The 26577-nt window shown below is 36.6% G+C and overlaps 2 protein-coding genes across 4 annotated transcripts in view; one reads left to right on the top strand and one right to left on the bottom strand.

The window, feature by feature from the left end:
- The window catches only part of LOC145686078 (methionine synthase-like), a 127420-nt gene that overhangs the window by 86355 nt on the left and 14488 nt on the right, over positions 1–26577 (bottom strand). For both annotated transcript variants that reach the window (XM_081759000.1, XM_081758999.1), the window contains exons 2-7: positions 22822–23015; positions 22271–22523; positions 11338–11504; positions 8155–8249; positions 3552–3652; positions 428–557 (exon numbers count right to left, since the gene is read on the bottom strand). In XM_081759000.1, coding sequence (XP_081615126.1) covers positions 428–557; positions 3552–3652; positions 8155–8249; positions 11338–11504; positions 22271–22523; positions 22822–23015 — 940 coding nt within the window. The remainder of the gene's footprint in view (positions 1–427; positions 558–3551; positions 3653–8154; positions 8250–11337; positions 11505–22270; positions 22524–22821; positions 23016–26577) is intronic.
- LOC145686077 (zinc finger MYM-type protein 1-like) lies at positions 14080–22239 on the top strand. Of its 2 annotated transcripts, none has more exons than XM_081758997.1 (2): positions 14080–14558; positions 15667–22239. In XM_081758997.1, exon 2 carries the CDS (start codon positions 16486–16488, stop codon positions 17251–17253), a length of 768 nt encoding a protein of 255 aa, XP_081615123.1. In that variant the 5' UTR covers positions 14080–14558; positions 15667–16485; the 3' UTR covers positions 17254–22239. Both variants share the same exon structure in this region, with proteins under 2 accessions (XP_081615123.1, XP_081615124.1).

The raw sequence follows: 26577 nt of genomic DNA, 5'->3' as shown, positions 1-26577 counted from the left end.
CAGGATTATTTCGAAACAGAAACTTCTCTCTGGATTTTAAAGTATCAGAAAATTTTGTTTCACTTTTAATTGACATTTCGGTTCTCTGTGTCTAACGTCTGGAAACCGCTTAACCTTGAAAGAAGTATCATTTCACTACGAGATTCGGAGATAAATTTTATACTTTTTTTTCAGCCATTAATAGAAACAAAATTTGCAGTTAAAAAGATAGCTGAGGTGATCTGACTGTACAAAACACAAAGAAAAAGTAAACGGTCTTAAAATCAGGAACATTTTCTCCTATTTAAGTAAAACAATATAACGTAATACGAACAGCGAAGAACTGCAAGCAATGCATTTCGATTAACTGAGAAATTTGCGCACTGAAAATAAACAAGAGAAGCCGAATCACATGTAAACAAATCTTAAATTTTTGGGCACTACTCACCTAATGTGATCAGGAGTCGTACCGCAGCATCCTCCCACAATATTTAGGAGTCCGTCAACAGCAAAACTTCGAACTTGCTTGGCCATATATTCGGGTGTCTGATCATAATTTCCAAAAGTATTAGGTAAGCCTGCGAATTGTAGTAATCTTTACCATGCAAATCATGCAGATACATTAAACGACTCTTACTTAGCAAACAAAACAAGTTAACTAGAGTAACAGTTAGTTGTTATTATCAATTAGAAACATGTATCTTTTATAACATAAGTGCAAAAGCAGATTAGCATATTTGATCACTCAAACAAGTCAGGTTTCAAGCAACTACAACTCTTACCTGTGTTCTGAAAGCACTGATATCAGATTTTATAATGTACAAAAAATATTTAAAAGAAAGAATAGAAAGGATATGAATCACTACATTAACTTTCTCGCTTTCATTTGTACAATTAAACAATTAATTATGCCAAATCGAAATTATTGAAATACGAGACGAATCCAGAAAGTAACTTTCCCATGCGTTCCATAGCTAGGAAACCGTATGTTGCGCGAAACGACTGCATGCACGTGAGAGAGTACGGTCCTAGCATGGCGCATGCACCAGCGGAACTTCACCAGTGCTCTCAGTAGCGTCGTGGCAGTGCGAGGAATGATAAAAGTTTTGAATGCACAGATCATAGTGCAGATTGAAATCCATCGTCAGCTGTGCCAGGTCTGTGGGCCTAACGTCATAAGCAAGCAGATAGTGCGTTGTTGATGTAGACAATTTGCACCATGGCGCCAAATTGTGCATGATGAAGAGCGCAGTGGGAGGCCAATTGTCATCACAGACGATGTTGTAGACCTTGTTCGGGTTCGCATCATGCAGAATCGTCGCTTCCAATAACACAACTCATTAGTCAGTTCCCAGAGATTTCCCGTTCCCTACTGCACACCACTGTCACGGAACACCTATTTTCAAGAAGCTGTGTGCCAGGTGGGTACTGAAGCAACTGACTCCTGAACGCAAAGCAAGGAGCACGGGGTCAGCATTGACATTTTTGCACGATACAGCTGACGATCGACTTCAATCGGCTCTATACCCTGTGCATTGAAAAACTTTGTCACTGCTTGCACTTCACACGCGGTGGGAGCTGGAATAGGGACGTTCATCTTTAACCACTGCCACGATGCTACTAAGAGCACTAGGGAAGTTTCGCTGGTGCTAGAACCTTACTCTGTCACGTGCATGCAGTCGTTTCGCGCAACATACAGTTTCCTAACTATGGGACGCGTAAGAAAGTTACTTTCTGGATGCGCCTCGTATTTATGAATTTTGGTTATGAAATACAAACATTATCGTTAATTACTTTCCAAAATAAATAAATATATACATAAAATAAAATATCTTCCTAACAAAAATTTCACGTTGGAAAAATACCCTTCTTGAACATTTCCGATAGAAATGAATAGACGAATCAAGCATAATGTATTTTCACCAGTCCTTCCAGCATCGTTTGTTTCCGGTGGATTCCAAAAACTATAGCTACACATGGAATTTAAAGTAGTTATAACTTGCGCTGGTTGGTAAACATAATGAAAGAGAGAGCTGCAGATAAAGCAAACGGATCGAAAATAAGGAAGGTAAGGAAAACGTATGTACAACAAAATGTTATACCGAAGAATAATTTCTAGGTAGTAGTTTTTTTTTCCCAAATGCAAAACTACGTTACACCGATGGTAGATATATATATGAAATATAGTCCTGTACAAGTACTTTCGAAGTATACTTTTTAATCAACAATAATACAACTACCAGTGTAGTAATATATATCATTAGCTAGTTTTTAGCCTTGGTCAAATGTTTAGTTTATAGTATCAGGCTTCAACGATTTATGACATATAAGTGTGATAAGTAAAATGTCAAGTAATGCGTTTATAGATAAGCACGAGGGAAAGAAAATGTTACGGTAATATACATACGAGTATGTATAATTGACCTGGATTTTTAAAAGCGCATTGCCAGGATTTAATAATACCAGTAGTAAAATTGATTATTGTGCCAACAACGTTATCTTGCATTGCTTTACAAATTATGTTGTATGTTACCATTCTTGTATTACTTACGTAGAATTAACGAATTGTATCATTTATGGAAATTTTGACTGGTAATCATTAAAATTGATGTTCTTTTAGTAAACTATGTTATTAGAATAATTTGAGTTCCAAAATTGTCAAAAGACTTCATTTTTAAATAAGTTTTTTTTATTATTTAATCTACTTCTGATAGCGAAGAAAATACTGTGTTGAAAGAATTATTTGCGTATTCTTGGCTCTACTTCTTTGTGTAACACTTTTGCTCGTGGTTTTATGTAGCAAATTCCAAGTTTGTGTCAGTTTAGGCATGCAAAATATATGACATCCACCAGAATCGAACGACGGACTTCCGGGACCATATCTCTCATCATGTAACAAAAATAAAGTGAAACAAACACAGACCTATGCTTTGTTTACCTAACAGACGTATTGTTTAGAACCGAAGATGAGACTTTTTGTGACCCTGTACTTAGGTTGACAGTGAAGTGACGAAATTACTTGACTCATCCATGACACTTTATAGTGTGGTTCATAATGAAATGTTTATTTATGAAGTACGAACAATCATTAGAACCAAGAAATTTTCGATTTTCGATTTCAGCTTGTAGAAAATATTTACTACTAGGCAGGACGACAAATGCGCAAACAGCCCCCAAAAACTAATGAAAACTTTACGTTTAAAATTTGTTTTCAATATGCTGAACAATATAGCTACAAAGTCTCTACATATAAAGGCGGGCAAACAAACATATGCACATTCAAAATACATAGTGTTGATTTCAGGATTCAAAAAAGGAGTCAAAAGTAACCATTAAAAATCAAAAATTCAAGTAATTACACTACTTTCTTTGGGAATGTTCTAACAACTTACTCCATGAATATTTCTGTCTGACCATTAACAATAACTGGAATATTAGTAAAGTTAACGAATAAAAGGCCAAATATAGTTTAGCAAAGAAAAGGAAACAAAAACACAGAAATACGTCACATTATACTGAGATATTAAAAGTAGAGACAATTAAAGCGTGTATATTCCAAAACTACATATTACCTGCATTAGGATAACAGATGACAAACGATTTGGTCATTTGACCAATTCTTTCAACAAATGGCCTCATTTCTTCTGCACCCAAGGCGCAATTTAGTCCAATGCTACAGAAAGAAATGTAAAAATGACATCAAAACCACAGTACGTGCAATACATATTCATAACATAATAGCTACGTTTCGATGTTTAGATACTTTTAACTAGCAAGATATTGGAACATGTTTCGACATTATGCAGCTATCTTCTGAGTGGTTATCACGCTTACTTTTGAATAAAAGTTTCCATTTCTGGTGAGAATCTCTCCATTGGTCAACAATAATGTAACTTCTTTGCTTGGTTACATATATCACAGGATTTAACATGTGCAGTATTACAACTTTTCCGTTTGATGATGTACTAACCTCTCATGTGATGTGATGTGATTTTAGTTTGGCGTCCCTTCCAGCAGTGGGGTTATATGAGACGTGGACCTACAGCTTAATGTGGGATCCGAACCACGTGAGTTCCACAGGGAATCCTACCCGGGTCCCCTACGCCAAGCGCGCGTAAGCTAACCGCTTAGCCACGAGGGAGCTCAAGAATCTCTCATGATCAGATTTTTTCCGTTACTACTTTCCTTGGACACTAGGCAACTAACGAAGGCCAACACATGCTTTCAATGTTTGGCAAATGAAAATACACTGATTAATCTGCTCAATAAGGTATGCTTTTGATGGATTATGTTTACATCGAAAATGAAAATGACTACGTTTATGACTCAATAACTCCTGAACCATACGACTGATCTCGATAAAATTTTTAACGTAAATGAGGTTCGGAACTGGGATGTTTTTATCATTTCACTCTCACGGTCCAACTCAGGGGAGGAGGAGATGTTTAAAAATTATCGAAAACGACCAATATCACTGTCGAATCCATAGTTTTCGGGGTCGCTGAAATGAACAGGACACTTGCGATGCTGTTTAAATCCAAATTCAGCTACGCAGTATGGGGTAGGAGTAGGGGGAAGAAATATAAAAGTGATCAAAAATGGCCGATATCAAAAAGCACTTAAGAATAGTAAAAAGTGACTGACTTATGGAACATATGACATTTTTTTTCTCAATTTAACCCAGCTAAGCAGGTAATTAATGCTAGTATATATATAGTGTGTAGGAAAAAAAACAGAAGCGGTATGTTTTATTATTTTTTTGACTTGACATACCGGCTACCTAAATGTTGTAATGCAGTGAGGGTATGTTTCCTAAAAGATTGCATTTCTATTTACACAATGTCTGAAAAACATAGGAGAGCTTCTTTGTAGTAACGCGTGGGGAGGGGGGGGGGCATGAAGAGACTTTGATCTTCTCCAACTTTCTGAAAAAAATCCCCTTATGTTGAATTATAGAGAATTATACACGAAAATGCTCAAAAACCGAATGAGGATATTAATAATTTCCTGCGGGAAAACTCCCGGTTCTCCACTCGACTGTAGGGTATTCCAAACACCCCGAAGGTTCGCTCCCACAGTAGACAACTAAACCCGCCCATGCTCAAAACACGGCATTTATATGCATTAAGGCAAGAAGACACACATATATACATAACAAAGAAACAATTCAATATGGCATATCTAGATATAAATTAGGTGAACTTCTTTACAGACACCTCATTTTAAAAACAAAAGATAGGAAGAAGGTAAGAAAAATGTCGTTGTTGTCAACTTAGAAATCATTTCTATATAAGAAATAAAACCTTTTACGAGTAAAACTATTCGTCAAAGACTGTGTATAAAAATTGATTTATTAAAAGTATTTAGCATCTACTTTCCTGGGACGGTATGTTTTAATTATTAAAAAAACAAGAGACGGTATGCCTTATCACTGAAAAAACCAGAGGTGGTATGGCATACCACCACATACCGTCTCACTTCGACCACTATATATATATATATATATATATATATAGATTTAAACTACAATTCATAATTAATTCAATTAATCCTGCCAATCTCTCTACTGACGGCCACACTTTTTTCTTTTGCGGATGTTTACAATACCCAATATACTGCACTTCTAGCAAGATTCAACTAAAATTCTGAAAATACACTGCTATCTATTAAAATTGCCGCATTCAATTGAACTGGGGTTTAGCATCCCTTTCAGCACCAAGGCAACGCGCAAAGTGTAGACTTACAGCTTACTGAGTAATCCCAACCACATGAGTTCCCATCAGGAAATATTACGAAAAAGAAGATGTAGCAATGCGAAATCTGATAATCAAATAAACAGACATTAGCTTTAGGTTTCGACGTAATCTCCATCAGCATCCAACACCTTCTACTAACGTTCTTTCAGCTGTATAATACCCTGGTGATAAAACTCAGTGGTCGTGATGCAAAAAAGTCCGTGAGTGCATTCCGCTGATCTCTCTCATTTGCGAAGGATCTCCCAAGAAGATGGTTGTCGAGAGAATGAAACAGGTGATAATCTGTTGACGCAAGGTCCGGTGAATATGGTTCATGGCAGTGTCTCCCATTTAAGATGCTGAAGGGTCCCACGGGCCCTTTCTGCCATGTGTGGCTTGGCATTGTCAGCACACCCTTCCGATTCACAAATATCGGCTCCTTCTGCTGCAATGCACGGTGAACCCTTTGCAACTGCTCAGAATAGAGGTAATCGGTTATGGCCTGACCAGATGGAAGGAGGTCGTAGTGCACCACTTCCTGACAATTTCACCATATCTTTCGTGGTTGCAGAGGTGTCTTGAGATGTGAGGAAGAGGGGTCACGTGACGACAACGGATATATGTTACGCTTGGGTGTGTCATAGAGGACCCACTTTTCGTCATCAGTGAGCAAGTAATCAATGATTGATGTGTTCAGGTGCCGAGTGAGCAAGGACAAACAGCCTGTCACTCGTCATTATTCCTTGTTGGCTTGCTTAACTTGCATGACTTCTCTATTCCATGCAGGTGCAGTTTAACTGTTTCAGCGGAAACATGGAATATTACTGCAAGTTCATCATACGTTAGACCACTGTCCTTCTCGATGGCTGCTTTTAGGATCGTCATCCAACACATGTGGTGGTCTACTGCGAGGTTCATCCGAAAGGCTCACATCTCCCGAATAGAACTTCTGGAACCAATGCCTTGCCATGTGTTCATTCATGCTATTCTCAGAAATGCCTGACATATACGACGACTTGATGAAGCAGCTGACAGATCTACTTTAAAGTCATACAACAAACACACGCAAACAAGCTGTTTCGATACCTACATTTCTCTCCGAGCTATGACTACTATATGTGTGCAACGTGCCTGTATTACTGAAGCTCGATGGTCAGACTAACTTCCGATCGTTTGGCACGCACGTACGTCATTTCGCTTCCTCTCTGTGAGCTCATGATTAATGGAAGGTTAAAAACTACAAGAACTTTTTTTGGTTGCCTTGTACAAGGATGAAGTCATCGCTCTGTACGACGGCAGCTCGGGAGCCTGGAACATTCAGAAGTCACAATTGTACGGAGCCACTATCAACGTGTAATTGCTGCTACATGGCGATGCATAGATACATTGAATGTACTCTTGAGAGTATTGCATTACAAGCCATCTGGTTTTAAATGTTACCAAATCATCTGTCGTGAGGAGTCTGCGGTATATGAGCCATTGTGTGATCATTGATCAAAAGTATTCAATAGATTAGAGGCATAGGCGCCCGAAGAAAATTTTCTAGGGGGGGGGGGGGCTCATCTCCTGGTTGTTATATTACGTTTGGTATTTTTTTATTTGCATTACGAAAATCTAAAGAAATTTAATGCATTTTCGTGAGCCAGGGGGCCACCCTGCCCTCCCCTTCTGGTGCCCATGATTAGAGGTCAGGTGAACGTGTGGGTTAAGACACCTTCAACGCCTCAGTGTTGGTCAATAATAGTGGGAACGACATCCAATACCACCCGTTATCGTAAGGCTGACGTCATGCTATTCAGCCCGCCATACGCAACATCCTCGACACCATTTCAATGCAGATGCCTATGGTATGCGATCACAGGAAGCTGCAGCATGTAACCTTATCGAATGGCGTAAGTATTCGTGATAATGCTGTACAATTAACAATAGACATGCGTGCGAAACGTGTGATGGTGTGACGGAGCTGTTGGAATGTTGAGGTCGATCTATTCCCTCCTTTCTTTAAGCCACCAATTCCATATTTGCATCACTGTGATTCATTTTGTTCAACACGGGCACCAATTTTGTAGAAGGAAAATTTGCGGTCTCGATATACCACAATTCTCCCACATTAAAGGCATAAATCTGCTGGTTTGGTTGCTGTTTTTACTAATGAGGCAATCGTAGGAGGATAGTAAGGTCGAGCAAATATACTTATACTATGTAGCTGTGTCTTTCTATCCTTCCCTCGATTACTCTTACCAGATTGGTGCATGCACACCTTCTGCTGAATGTCAGTCCTTCCGTGCTCTACACATTATATAAATGTTGAGTCGATCAGAATTTTTCTTCCCGGAGTGCACTTTTAATGTACAGCACTATATTACAGAAATTATTTCATGTATATCTTGTCCCAAGATGAAACAAACAAGAATAAACAAATCTCACTATGTACACTTACCACATTGGTTGAGCATGTGAAACACTCACTACGAATGCTTCAAGAGTTTGTCCGGACAACGTTCTCCCACTTTTATCCACTATTGTACCAGAAATCTGGAAATAATTAATACATATATTATTAAAAAGTAGAATACAGAATTATTTTGTAACATTTTTTAAATATCACTCACTAAAACATACTTTCAAATAAATATTCTTGAAAATACAGATGTTTATTATCACGACAATATCGATATCTTTAAGACCAAATTGAATTATATTTCTAGCTCTATGAAATACTAAGTGTTCTTGGCATACTCTCAGAATGGGAAACGAAATAAATGGCGTTGCTGCATGTGTCTACTATGACTACGAGGTATCAACAGAAAATTCAGTACACCTCGATCTACTCCATCTTGTCCATCGTTGATTTGATATGACATCCACACACAATATTATATCATAAGATATGAACGAAAGTCATATGTATCATATACTAATTACAGTTCAGAGCTAAATAGACGAATAAAATGTATCTCTCAATCATTTAGGAGGCACTACGTGGCAATTATTATTAAGGTTGAAAGAGTGAAAAAAATTCCGAAAAAGTGAAGAAGAGTCTATGAAGATCCGTAACACGATAAAAATTACACAATATACTGAATTCCAACATGATCTTAGGGTGAGAAGCAATGCGATACGAACAAGAGTATGTTGCCAAATTACATTCGGGCAGTTGAGAACAAAAAAATTGAAGATTACAATTTATTTTTCAGTGCTGTTATGAGATTACATCAGGATTTATTGAGAAAACTTGGTCGGAGATCAAGGAGGTTTTTGAGCTTTCAACAAGAAAACTTCGCAAACTGATCTTTCTATGTTAGATTTAGATTGGTGAAAAAACGGTTTTGAATACGGTGGTGCCTTTCCTTTAAGTTCTTCGGGGAGACAATGAAATGGAAAATTAAGTTAAATAATGATATACCTATATAACACATATAGCGACACTTCATAATTACGGAGGTACGATGGAACAGTATTAGAGTGCTCACTGTAGTGATATAAGTTCCTGATTCGATTCCGAGAAAAATTAGTTTGTGGTGAGGTTTGTGTCTCTCTATGTTTTCTCAGAGTTCTCCCGCATTTTCATTCCACCATTTGTATTAATCACTCGTATTGTTTACCCGAAAGGGCATAATCATGGTTCGTACAATTACAAATTTCATTTCATTTCATTTTGCTTCATAATTACCTAGCAACCACCTGCTTTGTAATATCATTTCTAGAAAATGTCGAAGTAACACTCACTCGGATGGATATGTAATATCATTCGATGTTATATAAATCTTGGATCATAAAGTGTACAGTTTATAACATCACTTATTGATAAAAATTTGTAATGGCGTATCTCTACAAAAACGCCAAGTTTACAATATTCAACCTCGACGTTCCAAGTATTTTATAGAAATTAGCCGTACATGTAGTACTAATGGAACAGACTGTAGTGTAAAAGCCACTTAACTGAAAAATCTACTGCTCTGGAAAACAACTATTTCAATATTTTAGAAAAAAATTTATATAAAATCTGACCTTGACTTTCTTAAAGAATAGTAACTATTTGACAACTATACAAAAAGTTTCAAAAACTAGAGCTTCACTAGTTAACGCTTCCCGTTCGGTGACGGCTAGTCAGGGAAGTCAAGTCAGTAAAAACTACAATTTTATCACTACAAGCTAAGAGGAAAACAATATCTAATATTATAATTCTTGTATAAAAGAACTAGGACAATAGGTAAACTTTGTTCCTTTAGTTTGTAGCGATAAAACTATTTTTTTACCAATGTGACTTCTTTTAAAAGCCACCATTGTTCCCCTAAAAAAAATCATTATAACCATTTGGAACCTATGAATTTTTAGTGTATAATGCATTTTGTTACGCTAATTTAGAAATAAATAAATGAAGTAAGCATGAAAACAAAAAGTAAGAAGAATAGAAAAGAGTAAGAAATCTAGAAAAAGAAACACGAAATAAAAAAAAGTCGAATGATTGGAATTTAGCGTCCCTTTCAGCAGCGAGCCTATATGAGACGTGTACCTATAGCTTATGGTAGGATCCGAACCACATGAGCTTCCGCCGAGAATCGAACCCAGGTTTCCCACGCTACCCCCAAAACGTTGAATGACAATGTTCACTTCTTTGTTTATTTAAATCTCCATCCAGGAGAGAGAGATTGTAGCAGGAGACGTCCTATATTGTAACAGCTGATCTTGCATGATGATTTGTACATCCACCAACTGCATCTAAATTAAATCCCGGTTCCATGTTAATAGTAGGTCGTGTCCTTCATAACCTTAGTGCTACACAACAACGCACAACACGAAACTTAAACCTTTATCTCCAATACTATTCACATTTTACTATAACACCATTCTTGGTAATAAAAAATCCGATGTGCTATAGAAATATATCACAGATATTAAAAAAGAATTATTTCAAGTTCACCCCAGAAATGACTGATGTCTCACTGCTTATTACTCTATAGTTACTTTTAAACTCTGCCATCTATAGAACTATTCACAATACTTGAAGCCTGCTGCTAATCACTATACAAACAGACGTTGTGTATCTGAGTCAGGGACGTATTTAACATTTTTGCCGCCCTGGGCCACAAAAGAAATGCCGCATCCTCAATTTCAATAAATAGAAAAAATTGAGATAGTGAAGTGAATAATTAATTGCAACTCTATCCATCACGACTCTGGAACTCACTAAAGAAATAATAAACACTTTTGACCAGAGTATATACACTTGTTTATTAAAAACTAAATTCCAGTGTAACAGTTTCGACAACGTTACGTTGTCGAAACTGTTACACTGGAATTTAGTTTTTAATAAACAAGTGTATATACTCTGGTCAGAAGTGTTTATTATTTCTTGAATAATTAATATTTTAATCGAAGTAGAAAAGTAAAATAATATACAATTTTCAGTTAATAAAATTATGGTTGATTTGATTACACACTAATATGAGGTCACTACCGAAAAGAAGTATTATTAAAACTGTTACAAGAAAATTTTACGCCCCCAAAACTTAACGTCCCGGGCCATAGCCCATGTTCGCCCATGCGTAAATACGGACCTAATCTCAGTTATTTGTATTAATGTTTACACGAACGGTATGTAATACGTAACTATACTCACCAAAAGAGGCACAGGTTCATATTCGGAATCAAATAAATTCTGTATGGCGAAGATTGCAGCTTTTGCATTTGCTGTATCAAAAATTGTCTCCAGCAGCAAAAGATCTACTCCTCCATCCAGAAGTCCTTTTACTTGCGTTGAATAGGCGTCCGATAGTTCATCAAATGCTGCGAATAATAATAATAATAATAATAATAATAAATACAATATTAACGTTTAACGAGAAAGGGAAGACATATACTAATCGATGATCTCATCAAGCTGAACAAAATGATGTGGCTGACTATAAATCCTCATGCGTAGTTTTCCAGAAAATCGAAAGAAACGCGATTGTTCGTAAAATGAAAATCTGACGCTTTATGGTAATCAAGCTATCCTTGTACGGTGGAACAGATACTGAATTATGCTCTGATCAAGCTTTTCATTATGACACTAGCACAACGACAATGAACAGTGCGGTTAATGAGACATAGCCCAAAATTACGATTAACTCTTAAACTCTGATTCTTGTTTAACTATAGAATTGTCCAAAAATGAGACATGTATCAATCGATAGTTGATACTGAGCTGAGCAAAATGTCATACTTGAAAATAAATTCCGATGAGTAGTTTTCGAGAAAATCGACAAAAAGTATGATGGCACTAGAAAGTATGTGGTTCGTTGCCAATATAGTTTCTATTCTCATGGAACGGTTTCATTATTTATATACTAACTGTATACATAAAAATATACTGTGTATCGCTGTTTATCTTCTAACCGTACTAACAGTGACACATACTTCTAACAAAGAGACTTACGGGAGTGTCACTCACAGATTTTAATGAAATTTTGCATACTTGTAGAACATCGAAAATCGACACATATTTTTTTGTTTCGGCAATGATGAAGATTTAAGGGTGGAAACCACCCTTTGAACGTTAGAGGTGATCTTCAAACATAGACAGAAAACAATCATTAAATATAGTAGAAAACATACTGCCAGAGTTTTTTTAGGACATCTGATACAGAATCTGAGGTCAAAATTCAAAATGGCGGTTCCAATATAGTGATTATAATTACAAGATGTTTTCTGATTTGAAATTCTCTGCACTTAGCCAAGAACAATCATAGTTGGCAGGTGTTACTACGAGAAGGTTGCAGACCGATTTGAAATCCCTTTCTATTGATTTGAAACCCCTTTATTTTAATGGAATGCTTGATTAAAGTAAGTCTCTGCACCTCTCCCTATTCGGGGCGCTATATGTATAGTGAGTTCCCTCGCCTCTCACTATATCAGAACTTCACAAATCTTCAAATGATATAATTATGAATTTATTGAGAAAACGCTTCACACTAATGATATTTCGTAAAGAAAAGTCTGTGATGCATAAATATTGTTTACACTAAGCTCATCTTATTACAGCAATGACTGTGACAAATCGTAAAATGCAGCACAATTTTCTTCCAAATAACTGTTTTCGTATCACGCATATCTAATAAGATTTGCAAATCTGGGAGAAGAAAGCTGATTATGAATCAGTGATTTGGATCTAAATTATATTATTACGGAGATGTAAATTTATGTTATAGTTGTAGATGACAATATCAGTAAAATGTCTCAAGAAGTTTTTCCATGGCCTAACACATCAAGAGGCTGAATCCTACCAGTTGTTAATGCCGAATGGTTTCCATTTTGAGGTACTCTTTTGTTCGTAAAATAGGTTGAAAAGTTGATTAATTGTGACCACTCTACGAATCTAATAACAAAATAGACTTTGTATTAAACACTGGTAGAAAAACCTCTTGAAACCATGTTCTTACAAGACCTGATGTTAATTTTCCCGAATTCGATGCTTTCACAAGGACATTTTCAGATTAAAAGAGGTTGTTTTCGACTGTAGGGCCAACTATTCCATTCTTCTCCTGCAAAACATATAACGACGGTGATAAAAGAACACCATTTTCAGAAATTAAAGGCTGTATGGTGTAGCTGTGTCATACACTTATTGACTGTTCCACACTTTCTACTGTTTGTGTCTCTGTAAACGTTGTAGTGAGAGGTGCAGAGACTCACTTTGATCAAGCATCCCATTAAAATGAGTACAGAAAGGGTTTTCAAATTGGTCTGGAACCTCCTCACAATAATATCTGCCAACTATAATTGTTCTTGGCTAACTGCAGAGAATTTCAAACCAGAAGACATTTTGTATTTGTAATCACTATATTGGATCCACCATTTTGAATTTTATAACTTTGACGTCACATTCTGAATCAGCTGTCCTACCCCCCCTGGCAGTATGTTTTCTTCTATATTAAATGGTTGTTTTCGGTTTATGCTTAGAGACCACCCCTAACGTTCAAAGGGTGGTTCCCACCCTTAAATCTTCACCACTGCCAGAACAAAAAAGTACGTGTCGATTATTTTTCGATGTTCTACAAGTGTGGAAAGTTTCATTCAAATCAGTGAGTGACACTTCCGTAAGTCTCCTTGTAAGACACATACCCCTATTAGTGACATCAAGGGTGCCCACAAGGAAGGGGGCAGCTATGACGCAGACTGGGTCATTGAAATATTTGGGGGTTAGAAATCTATATAAATATGTTTGAGGGGGGGGGGGGTAAAAAATTAATCGAAAAGATTTTATTTTCATGGAAGAACACCTACGGATAACACAATGCATAAAATTTTTCTTCTGTCCTTTATACCAAGATACTGACCATTTTGGTTAATGGTTGAAACGGTTTTAAGGTTTTCGGTTGCATTTATAAAAGTCTTGATTAATAATTTCTCATATTGAGGATAGTGGTTCGAACGTATTGATTTATTTTTCATAATGGGATATTATTTTTCCGCAGAGATGAGAACTAGAGTTTGCCTGTTTCCAGCTGTTTGAAGCTGGTGTGAATGAAGAATTAAGTTGTTAATATTTGTTATTATTATATGTTAATGTGTGTGTATGGTGAAGAGAGCAAAGTGTAATTTTATTCAAATTTACAATGCCGAAGAAACAGAAACTCTACAAGTACAAATGTTTGGAAATAATGTGCAACCAAGCGTTGAGGCAGGACAAATGGAGAGAGCATTGTAGAAAGAAACATGTTTACAAAATGAAAAACAATAAATTTTGGACATAAAATTCAAAATTATAGAAGTCAAGTTAAGTGACAGTACTAAATGGAAACCCTACAATCAAAATGAAGACCTTGCAACGGGCATTTGCTTTCAAGAAAAGTTATTCAGGTGAGCCTAGAAATTGTTCACTGGAATAATTTCTTTTGTAAAACTAGCAATACCGTTCCATGGACAGACAGAACTAGCAGTATTGTGAGTAGGCCTACAAAATTACACGGGTTAACTTCCAAAGTTGGTCGTCCGTTTCTAGAAAAAATATGAAAATTTACCGGAAGAAATGGATAATTTACTCATTTGTGTGCTCGATAGAATGACAGATAAGTAAATAAAAAAACGGAACTATTTCGCGAGCGGAGGGAACTACTTATCACAATGGTACAGCATGGTTGCATTTTGAGAAACTAAGGATATAACATGGCTGGAAGTTTACGTAGACGTTGTCCGGGATAACCTATACAACTACTATTTGTGGTTTTACATCGTATATTATCGAGCACAGAACATAATGAGCCTTGTGGGGCTTCTAACCCGCCTTCGCTCGCTCGACAATACTGTGTGAATTAAGGGCAACTCTACACTTAAGCCGCTACTACCTAATACTACTATTAGCAGCTTTATTACACTTTTGGTCGAAAATCAGGCGGACGACCAACTTTGGACTAATGCCAATTACACAGTAATGCCGAGGAAGAGAAGGCGGGCAGGGCTGGTAGTGGCTAGTTTAGGGCTGTTTCTTTCCTCAATATTTCATACTATTTAACAGAAGAAATATATGTAATCGAATATCTACCAGGTAACCAAATTGTCCAAATAACTACCGATAACTAACGTTAGTTCTGGGAGTGGAACGGTACTGCTGTAGTTAATCAAATTTCTTTCATATTATTGTGTTTTTAGGTATGTGCTCAATGTATCCTACTATTCAGCCGATCCGAGACCGTTATCGGAAACGGTTGTTCAATTATTTTGATTTGAGAGAATCGTTTCTTACAGTACACTATTAAAGGTAAATAAGGCAATGGTTAGGGGAAGAGTGTAGATGACTGACCCGCCATATGGATTATTGGCTTTAGGTTAGGTAAAATTATACTTTAAAAGTTGTACAATAAACTTACTTATAATAGGAGGAATATTACTTAGTGGCATCTTAACCCTTAAATTTTATAAAATATTAGAATCCCTAATGATGACATTCTTCTCTATTTTTTATTTTTAGGATTGACAAGGCTGCCAGTCACAAAGCTTCCTCATCTTGTGAGCCAACTTTTGCCGGGACTTCAAAGTCTTTCACCTTGGATGACTGCTTCATCGTCTACTGATCAATATTCTGAAATTGTGCCATCAGAAACATCTTGCCAATCAAGTTCTGGAGAAACATCATCTGCCACATGAAATTACAGTGTATCATCGTCTATAGAGCAAACTTCTAATATCGCTGTGCTTTCAGTCTCACTTGGCACAGGTGCATGTGATACTAGGTCCTCACATGTAAATATTTCCGGTAGTGAACCTACTTTTTTCCCTACCAACATGCACCCAAGTGTAAACAGTGAAGTCTGCATTACACCAACAGTAACTGAACTTCCAATGGGTAATGAAGATATATGTGGAAAATAAATATATATATCGAAGACAGTACTCGTGATCCTTCTACTTTGAGTTCCAAAAGTTAACATCCAAAGATATAGAATACGGCCTCAAATTAGAAACTTACGAATTTGATCCAACATATGAGTTTCCAACTGTAAACAACAGAAAATTCTGTACAAGGTGAAGATATAAACTTCCTGATGGTACAGAAAAAGAAAGGACGTGGTTAGTGTACAGCAAGAAAAACAATTCCGCCTATTGCTTGCATTGCGTTTTGTTTGCGTTACCAAATCAACACACTGTCTGGTCTTCGGGAAAAGTGTACCAAGGAAGGCGCTCAGGTAACGCCTTGAGAAATATAGAGTTTCACGAGTCATCTAGCTTTCACCTAAGTTCTCAAATAGCAAGAGTACAGTGGATATCAGGACGCCATGTGGACAGCACCATGTGTCAAATACATAATGAAAATGTTCAACACCTAAGACAAGTTCTATCTGTGATTATTGATTGTTGTCGATATTTATCTGAAGAAATGCTTGCATTTCGCAAAAATCAGGTGGTTGAAGGAAAGCTCCCAAAACTCTTTAAGCTTTTGGCTAAGCACAACGCGGATGCAAGAGTTTATCAAGACGAGATTGAAAAAGCAAAAGATGAAAATAGAAAGTTAGGTTCAAATTTTCTGAGTTACAGAAATATTTTTGATTTAATTACCATAATGAGTTCTCTCGTGACCAGAAAAATATCAGAAAGTGTTAATGACACGCACACCTTTTCTGTCATCTTGGATTGTACTGAAGATGTAAGTAAGAGAGAGGCAACCACTGTTATTGTTCGATTTGTAGACTACAAGCAAGTAGCTGTGAAACCTGCAGAGCGACTAATCGCTCTGCTTACATCCGCTGATACTAGTGAGGTAAATTTGAAATCAAAGTTAATGGACGCTTTAGAAACTGCTGGACTTAACCACAAGAATATTATTGGTCAAAGCATGGACGGTGCTGGAAACATGAGAGCCTCTTTCAAAGGTCTGAAAACTTTGCTGCAGAATGAATGTGAAACTGCTCTCTGTGTTTGGTGTACATCACACAGATTTGCTCTGATGATCGAAAAATCCATTTCTGTGTGTTCTGAAATCCAAGACTTGTTCTCACTTCTTGAGGAACTGTATCGCATATTTAACTCTGGTCATAAAAGATACGAAACTCTTGCATAAAAGTTGTCTTCTAGAGATAAAGCAAGTGATAGAAGGAAACGACTGAAAAGGATACAAACTGCGAGAGGGTTCAGTAAATATGAGGCTAACAAAGTAGTCCTGTTGTGCTACGATGAAGTAAAATCCTCATTGCAAGATTTGCAAGACAGGAAAAGTTTTGAGAATGACACTGCATCTCTTGCAAGAGGGTTACTCGAGAAATTGAGCAGTTTTGAAATGATCACTGCTATGCATGTTGTTGAGACTGTGTTCAATGTCATGAATCCAGTAACAGTAAGTCTTCAAAGTGTAGCTTTAGACTACGGAAGTGTTCCGACTATTATTAATTCTGTAAAGACAAACATACAAAAGCTTCGTAATGACCGGCGTCGGATCGTATCAAATCAAAAACTAAAGTCTTTGTTAAAGATCACGACATTCCTGAACCCCTCCTAAAAGAATAAGACGTAAGAAAAGGTTCATGAACGAGATGGGAGTAGATCAGCCTATCGTGGAATTTGATCAGAAGCTAACAGTTGAGATGTATTTCAAGCTTCTTGATTCTCTTCAATGTCAACTTGAAGACAGGTTCTCTGATCACACTTTATAGATTGTCAACCAGATGAGCCATTTTTGTCACACGGGAGTTCTTGAAGCAAACGAAGGAAACGTTACATCTCAAGATCTGAAAGAACTGTGTGGATTTTATAAGTGGCACAGTAACGCAGTACGTGAAGAATTATACAACTTTAGTGAAATATACCGCGTAACACATACCAACATTTCATTAAGTGATGTATGCGATGGAAGTCCGAAAACTGCGCGAATACAAACGATGAGAGTGATTGTGATGAAGTCGAAGAAGGAAAAATCGAGACAGGAAGGGTGAAAAAATTGTGGATGACAAGAGAATTTCTAAAACCTTATCGGTGCCTCAATAATTTCTCTGGCTTCAAGACGCTGAAAGTTGTTTACAGCACATTACTTTCCTTGGCAGTCACAAGTTGTTCTGCGGAGAGAGCCATGAGTCGAATCAAAATATTGAAAAACAGATTGAGGTCATGTATGGATGACACATGGCTGTCAAACCTGATGGTGCTCTGTTCCGAGAGTGATGTGCTGTCTTCAATATCAAATGAAGAAACTGTACATTGCTTTTCACGGTCATCATCTACAAGGAAGAAACTTTTATCAAGAATATAAATTAGATGTATATTAGTCAACATAAAGTATTTGTAGTGTTGAAGTGTAGTGTTTCTGAAAGGGTTGGCACGATCCTAGTGTTGAAGTGTAGTGTTCCTGAAAGGGTTGGCACTATCCTAAAATCGCATTCGTGCTTCTCAGATTTTTTTTTTTTTTTTTTTTTTTTTTTTTTTTTTTTTTTTTTTTTTTTTTTTTTTTAAGACTTTGCGAATTAATGTTTCGAAATATGTGCCCACTATCTGGTAGTCTACTGTAATAAGTGCCTCCAAGCGTCATGCTAATAATGGCGTCCCAAATGTAAAAATACTGCTTGAGATATCTGCGTATGTTTTCAAAAACAATTCATGTTTATAAAGAGATTGTGATACAATTTTCGTGAGAAACCGAATCTATAAAAGCATCGGAGTGATATTTTTGATTACAAAATAATTTTTATATTTTAGAAGTGGTGATTCGAATCCTTCCTTGGTTCTGGAAGAAACATCTGTAATGAAATTACCGGCTAATTTTATAGTTTTGTAAATGCTCCCTAGAGGAAAATAGAAGTAAAATGAAATGAAAGGAAATATTTAGTTTAACGTCCCACGATTATGCACCGAGGTTAAGGGAGACGGAGGAAAATTTAAGTGATAGCACGAACAAATTTTCTTTCCTGCTTTCTTATATGGCAGAAGTTTTTAAAGGAGCCGTAACTACTAACTACATTCCTTACCTGAAAATCATCTTGTCTACGTCACTTAAATCTGCACTTGTTCTGTACTTTATTACATTACGGGATATTTACGAAAATTTTTAAAATCAGCTGATAGTTTAATTTCGATGTAGAAAGCCCTGTTAATTAAGTAACTAGTCATTAGTTTTAAGTTCAGTTGTGTTTTGTCCAGAGTTTGGAATATGGAAAGTGGTATTTAGTCAGCAGATCCTTGACCAGTCATTACTCTTGTCCATGTTTAACCAGAGGCAAAGTCATTAATCCTCTTTGATTAAAGCGTTGTTTTGATTTAAATTTTTTATATGCGTTAAAATTCGTTGCATCAGACCAGATTGATACTTGAATTAGTCGGTTATAGTAGTTTTTTTGTTTTTGTTTTTTTAATATAACAGCATTTTAAATGTTTTATAGTGACAGCAACTTCCACGTATCAGTAGTCCCAGATAAAATATTCGTTATCCTGGGCCGCTATCTTGAAACTGTTTTAGGTTTTTTGACATGCTGTAGGTGTGCCTGAATTTTAGCCAGTATTCTTTGGATTTTGCTTGCTGAGAGCTGTTTGTGGTTCGCAGGAAGAATTTTGCATTTGAACTTAAAATTATGGGTAGTAGAATGGGCGATTTGGCAAGAGAAAGTGTTTGTACATAACATTTAAATTTGAATTGTCATAATTATAGATCAGGCTGGGAGGGGGGTTAAGTCAGACAGTAGGGGGGTGCGTCATGGACATAAGGGGTGGGGTGGGCACCACTGAGTGATACACATACTACTTGTAATCATAACTAGCGCTATAGCATACAAAAGGCAACAGCAGGCAAAAAAGTGCATTTTCATTTCATAATCACGCTAAACAGCACAAATACATCTGTCAACAGAATGAAGGGGCGTTCTTTCATGTATTTTGCATATTGCCATCAAACGACAAAAACAGAAAGTATTTGATAGTTTACCAGTGAACAATTAGTCATTAAATTCTAACTAAACACGATTGGTTACAGATGGGAATTAGTACTCAGAGGAAAGATTCTTCCTACCAGTTAAATAGGCTCCTAAGGCAGAATCTCCAGAAATTTTGATAGATTTATCTCAAATCACGTTTTTGGTAGCGCATTCATTTATGCATTGATTGCTTTTAAATGACAATGTTCATTCTGCGTTAATATACTCGACTTCGCGTTTGCAGACTTCCACGGAACTCGTGTTCAATTATTGAGGCTGAGTAAGCTGAGAGTGAGATTGGACGTTTCTACTTCAAACTCGCTCAGCTCAATTTTACAAAGCTCGAACCCAGATCTACTAACAAGTCAAAAATAAGAATAGTAGGATGTGAAGTTCGTTTATTAATCCAAATAGTTTTAAATTGAATTTAGGCTTTCCATAATATTACTACACAATTTAACACTACAAGAGTCAACTGGTTCAACAATATGTCAGCTTCCTTCAGCATCACTGTATGGCTGCACTGTTCCATACAGAGAGAAAAGTAGTTGACTTCGCTATTGTTTCCCAGGAAGGTTCTTAGAAATCCTCTCCGAAATTCGTTCAAAATTTACTCCAATGTTTTTGTACTATATGTTTAATTCATTTACCAATGTATTGTATAGTATACCAAAAAAATTAAAAAATATTTAACTTTTGTAAATTCATGTAAACAATTCAAGACTAGCTTGAGAACAAAATGCCAACTGTCTGAATGAATTAAGTCAGGATTGTTTCCAAAAATCTAATCCGGTTTATTGAGATAAGCTCAAACTTATTTCATTCTATCAAACATGCACGTGGAACTTCCAGACATGAAAATGTAAAAGGCATGCGGATTGCATGCTGCAGTTTCTTATAAAAATGAACATCTATATTCAGTCAACCACACTTTATGTGTACATTTCAGTTTTAGACTTATTATTCCTTTATATGTTACGTAAGTCGAGAAGACGCGGAGCCTTCGAGGTTGACTTCAATTATAACAAGGAATACATTATTAAGTGCCTTTTCATATCAGGACCTTGGAAGAGAGAGGGCGAACTCAAAATCATTTTTTTTTCTTTCCTTCGCATCAGACAGGTCTGGACAACACATAGATACCGCGTTTTGCCCTGGTCCGCTCTTAGTATTCTCACAGTTTCAAGAATCAACAAAGTTTCGCCCTTGCTATATTAATGTACTTGCAAAACTTTCAGCTTGATTTCCCAACATCCGGATTTCAGGATTCGCCCTTTCTCTTCCAAGGTCTTGATATTAACTTTTTCTGGCTGTTTCAGATTCCTTGCTTTGTATTTCAAGCACAGCTTTTATTATACTATGAGAACAACTAATGAAATTAAAACTTCCTTACCACTCAACTATCAGTTTCCTATTCTTTTCAATTCATTTTTGTCTTTATGTCTCGCAATATTCTCTGAGAAATCAGCCTAAGATTTAGACAGAATTGATCTGATTTTGAGTTTAACGTCCCTTTCAGCAGCGAGGCTATGAGACGGGACTTACTGATTAACGTGGAATCCGAACCACATGACCTCCAGCCGGGAATAGAACCCGTCTCTCCCACGTCAAAGGCGCGTACGGTAACCGCTTAGTCACGAAGGAACTCAAGATTTAGAAAATGAAAACCTATAATCAAGGGTTTGATTCTCAGATGACTCTCCAGTATTTCACAGAATAACAGTATATTTTAACATTTTTTCCCCCCAAGAAAAATAATTCCCTACGAAACTCTACATACAGAAGACGTAAGTCCTCCGTACATAACGAAAACATGCTACGTTGTTTTATCTTTAGCAAATTTACATATCTTGTAGCCTATTAAATTTAACCTAGTAGAAAGATTTGTTTCTTGACCTATAAAAAGCCAGAGTATATATTAACTGATGTGTTCAAGTTAACTTCTGTGTAATGAAGCAATAATTACTCAATTATCGTATACGTGGGAAGCCTTAAGTCTAGTTCTAAACCTGTCCTTTTACTCTAGCTTCCTAATCTTCTATATGCTCCTTCGACCTATATGGGAAAGGAATTAGTCGTCTATCTCTGTTCTGCTGGCTTTGCAGTCTCGCTAGCTACACCCTGCCTTAGCGCATAATACTGAGGAAGGACAAGATATTGAAGTTAATTTATATGAGCACCTACTTATATTCCTGAAGTCTGGTCTTTCCACAGACGGTGAAATGGATAGTGTTCTATTGGTGGGTCCAATACTTCCTGCTACATAACGTTGTACACCTGTTGCTCTTGTGACATCATCAGCTGCCCTTCTGGCTAACTTCGCCGACTCCAAATTCAGTTGATAAGCTACAGAACTGAGATCATAGTCAGACTGAGCAATTGCGGTAGCACTAAATGTGTTTGTTTCAATAATATCAGCTCCCGCTTCCAAGTATAACTGAAAAAAATGAAAACTGTTAAATAAAACTATTAACAGGAACACGTATTCGAGTACATTTTCAATGTCATAATTTATTGCACATAATTAAAACAAAAAAACAATCCATTTATTTCTGTATTTCCATATTAATGATATGACCAAATTTATTATTTCAATAGAATCAGTAAGAACCTACAATGTAGTACGAAGTAAGCATTTTGTGTATATTCAGGTAACGGACAGAGACAAATAAATACTACACACACACACACACACAAAAAAAAAAAAAAAAAACTATCAAATATCCTTAACTTACCTTATGAATATTGTATATTACATCAGGTTTAGTGATACTCAATAAGTCATTGTTTCCTTTGAGATTTTTCTTATGATGTATAAATTGTGTTCCACGATAATCCTCTTCCTCCAATCGGTGCTTCTGTATCATTGTTCCCATAGCTCCATCGATAATTAGAATCCTTTCTTTCATAGCATCTTGCAGCTTCCATCCTGAAATTACACCAACATAATACGAATATAAAAAGAAAGAAAGAAAAAGATATTACTACAGGCCTACTTTTGATAAACAGAGACAGATAAGAGAAAAAACAATGTAAAGCAAAATAAATCAACAAATCGGGATGGAGAAACACAGACATATGAAACGAATAAAAACATCCGAAAAGATCGGAACAACCCTAGTGCAAAGATTTCAACTCAGCGACAGTACCACAATCTCCGCTTGCCGGGCAGTTCCTTTATCAATTGAACTATAATTGACTAGTTCCGTATACTGTGCTTCTATATACAACTATTTTAATTACCTTAAACATATAAGTACCAATGCAGAAGAAAGATAACACAAAAAACTCTTACTACACGCACTTACAGTGGACAGATAACACTTACAGTGGGCTGAAGCAAACCGAACTCCGATCTCCTTTCCTGACGAGTGTTCACAACCAGAAAATCTAGTAGTGTCATTGGTGGTTCACTTAGTAGAGCTGACCGGCAAGAGGAAGAATATAATTCAAGTCCCCACCAATCTAGCAGTCATTTATTATTATTCCAGCGTTGTTTTATCTCTACTAGTAGCCCTTAATGCTCAATACTACCGGTAGGAACAATTAAACAATTGTAGTTACATTATATTCAAGCTTCTATATCTCTTAACACCCTCTCTAATAACCCAGTGGATCAAATAACATTCCTCTCTAATAGCGCAATTGGTCAAAGAATAAAGAAGTTTAATCTCTTAATTTATATACATAAAGTTGAAGTAAACAGGGGTTTGTAATTGTTCCACTCAAAGCTCTCTTACCAATATTTACTGGTATGATAACACATCTCTGGCCACATAAGGTTATCATTATATTATGATTTTACTTTAGAGACCGAATCACTTGAGTTGAGGTAACTAACAACCAGAGTGTTCACTAAACTCTAATGGATAGTGAAATCCCTCTTGTGACTATACGTACGACTAGCGTACGCGCCTTTGGCAATGAGACCCAGGTTCGATTCCCAGTAGGAACTCACGTAGTTTGGATCACATGTTATGTAGGTGTGCATCTCATTTAGCCATTTGATCAGTGCCTGATGCTACTGAAAAAAAAAAAAAAAAAAAAAAAAGAGAGAGAGATTGCTTTTCGTAATTACGGAACGCTTGCACATGAAATGGTATGAGATCAAATAGTATCTGACATTCAAAGTGGTACTACAGAGTCAGATGTTATCGGTAAAGAAACTCACCTTACAGGCATTAGTTCCATCGAACAAACTAACTTTAATATGCGATTAATATGAAAACCTTAGTCTGAACAATTAGGTACAGTATTAATTATATGAACAAAGTGAAGTATAAGCGAACTAGTGACAAAGCAAAATTAGGTCAGGCATTGAAATGACATAAAAAAACTTGAGTTGAAACACGATGATGTTAAGTGTCCACCCAGAGGTAAAACCTGCTTTAAAAACACACGTTTAACCATTTTGCTGTCGTCTGTAACGCCAAGATGGAAATACAATCAATTTCATCAACGCAATTTCCAGACGATTCTCCCACTTGGAAGAAACAAATTTCATCTTTTATTCCGAATACATGAAAACTTAGATTATATAGATTTTTCAGGTGAAGAGATGTTACACACTGAAGATGAACTGGAAGACAGGCGACTTTTCGAAAGACTTTTGTATGTTCCTGATGCATTGCTTGATCCAGTTGAGATTGAAGAGAACAATGATGTCAAGTTTGTTAGGCGTTGAACCTGTACAATTGGTCACAGAATTCCTAGAGCAAGATCCAGATGCAAGTTCATACATCTACAGGCATTACTTTATTATGGAAGAAGACACTAACAAGGCTAGCAGTAATTTATTACAATCACAGGTGATCAGTTCGGCAAATTATCATAATACGGGCCATAAGCTACCTACAGACAACAGGAGGAGCCGTAGTAACGCTTTAGACGTGAAAATGGCCAGTATGCGAACTACGTCCAAAAGGCGGAACTGTATCAGCGCTACTAAGATGAGAATAGTCTGCCGACGTATTACAGGCAACAGGTTGAATCGTGATGATGTTGCTGTAACTAACAAGACTACTGACAATAGACTGAGTCGTGATTGATTTATTAGTGATAAAACACTTCACGTAATAGGAATAGTTGTGCTGAATTGGAAATATAGCGTATAACCAACACTACATGTATAGACATATAATTGTTTTAGTTTAAAACAAAGAAGAATAGAGATATAGTCAGTGATGAATGTTGCTTGTCTTTCTGTTTGGCAACCAACTTGCGCATTATGTAATGAAAGTGTTGGCCCAAATTATATGGTTCAGTTACACTATCGATGTATACTTACTGGTAAATAATTAATATTAATGATATTGGCGGATACACTGGAAGTATTATATGTACCGATTGACATAAATTAATGTTACAAGATCCTGTAACATGAATAAAGGGTTGGGTTACCATAACAACGGCCTTTGGCGTTTGAGTAATTAATTTACATTAACTAACTAACTAACTAACTCTATGGCCTATGGAACCCGGAGGTTCAGTACCGCGTTCACAAAAGCTCTCCACTGACTTCTATCCTTAGCTAATTGGATCCAGTTTCTACTTTGTATTCCTATCTCTGCGAGATCCATCTTAATATTATCCTCCCATCTGCGCCTAGGTCTTCCTAATGGTCGTTTTCCTATGGGTCTACCAGTCAAGACTTTGAAAGCGTTTCTACTTTCTTCCATTCTAGCTACAAGACCTGCCCACCTAAGCCTCCTAGACTTGACGACCCTAACAATGTTGGGTAAACCGTATAAACTATGTAGTTCCTCGTTATGAAGCTTCCGCCATTCCCCATTCTCGTTCCTCTTGGGTCCGAATATTCTTCTCAGGATCCTGTTCTCAAATACTTTAAGTCTATGTTCTTCCCTCAGAGTAAGCGACCATGTTTCGCAACCATACAGAACAACAGGCATGATTATCATTTTATATATTTTAAGCTTCAAATTCCTCGACAGAATTCGCGACGACAAGAGATTTTGAACCGAATAGTAACACGAATTCCCTGCTTTTAGTCGACATTTAATTTCTTCGTGAATATGATTTTCGTCTGTTAATATTGATCCTAAATATTTGAAAGTATCCACTTTATCAAAAGTATTATTTAATATTTTAACGCCTCCACAATTTGCCGTATTACGGTCCCGACGGACTTCCATGTATTTAGTTTTCTCTGCATTTACTTCTAAACCCATGTCCCTGCAAGCGTTTAATAAGATCTCTGCATTTATTTCTACTGTTCTCCTATCATCCCCTATTAAATTTACATCATCAGCATATGCCATAACCTGGTGAATGCCGTTCAACTCTAGGCCCTGGTTGCTATCTTTGATTTTCCTTATGGCGTATTCCAGCACAAAGTTAAATAATAATGGCGACAACGCATCTCCTTGTTTCAGGCCATTTTCGACGTGGAAGCTCGTGGACAAAAATTTTCCTACCCAGACTTTACTTTGGGATTCACTTAAACATATCTTAATTAATCTAATTAGCTTTCT

The sequence above is a fragment of the Thermobia domestica genome, chromosome 5 (assembly GCF_964235325.1).
Source record: "Thermobia domestica chromosome 5, izTheDome1.hap1.1, whole genome shotgun sequence".
NCBI lineage: Eukaryota > Metazoa > Arthropoda > Insecta > Zygentoma > Lepismatidae > Thermobia > Thermobia domestica.
The sequence above is the reverse complement of the archived record's forward strand: the minus strand, read 5'-3'. Positions and strand labels throughout refer to the sequence as shown.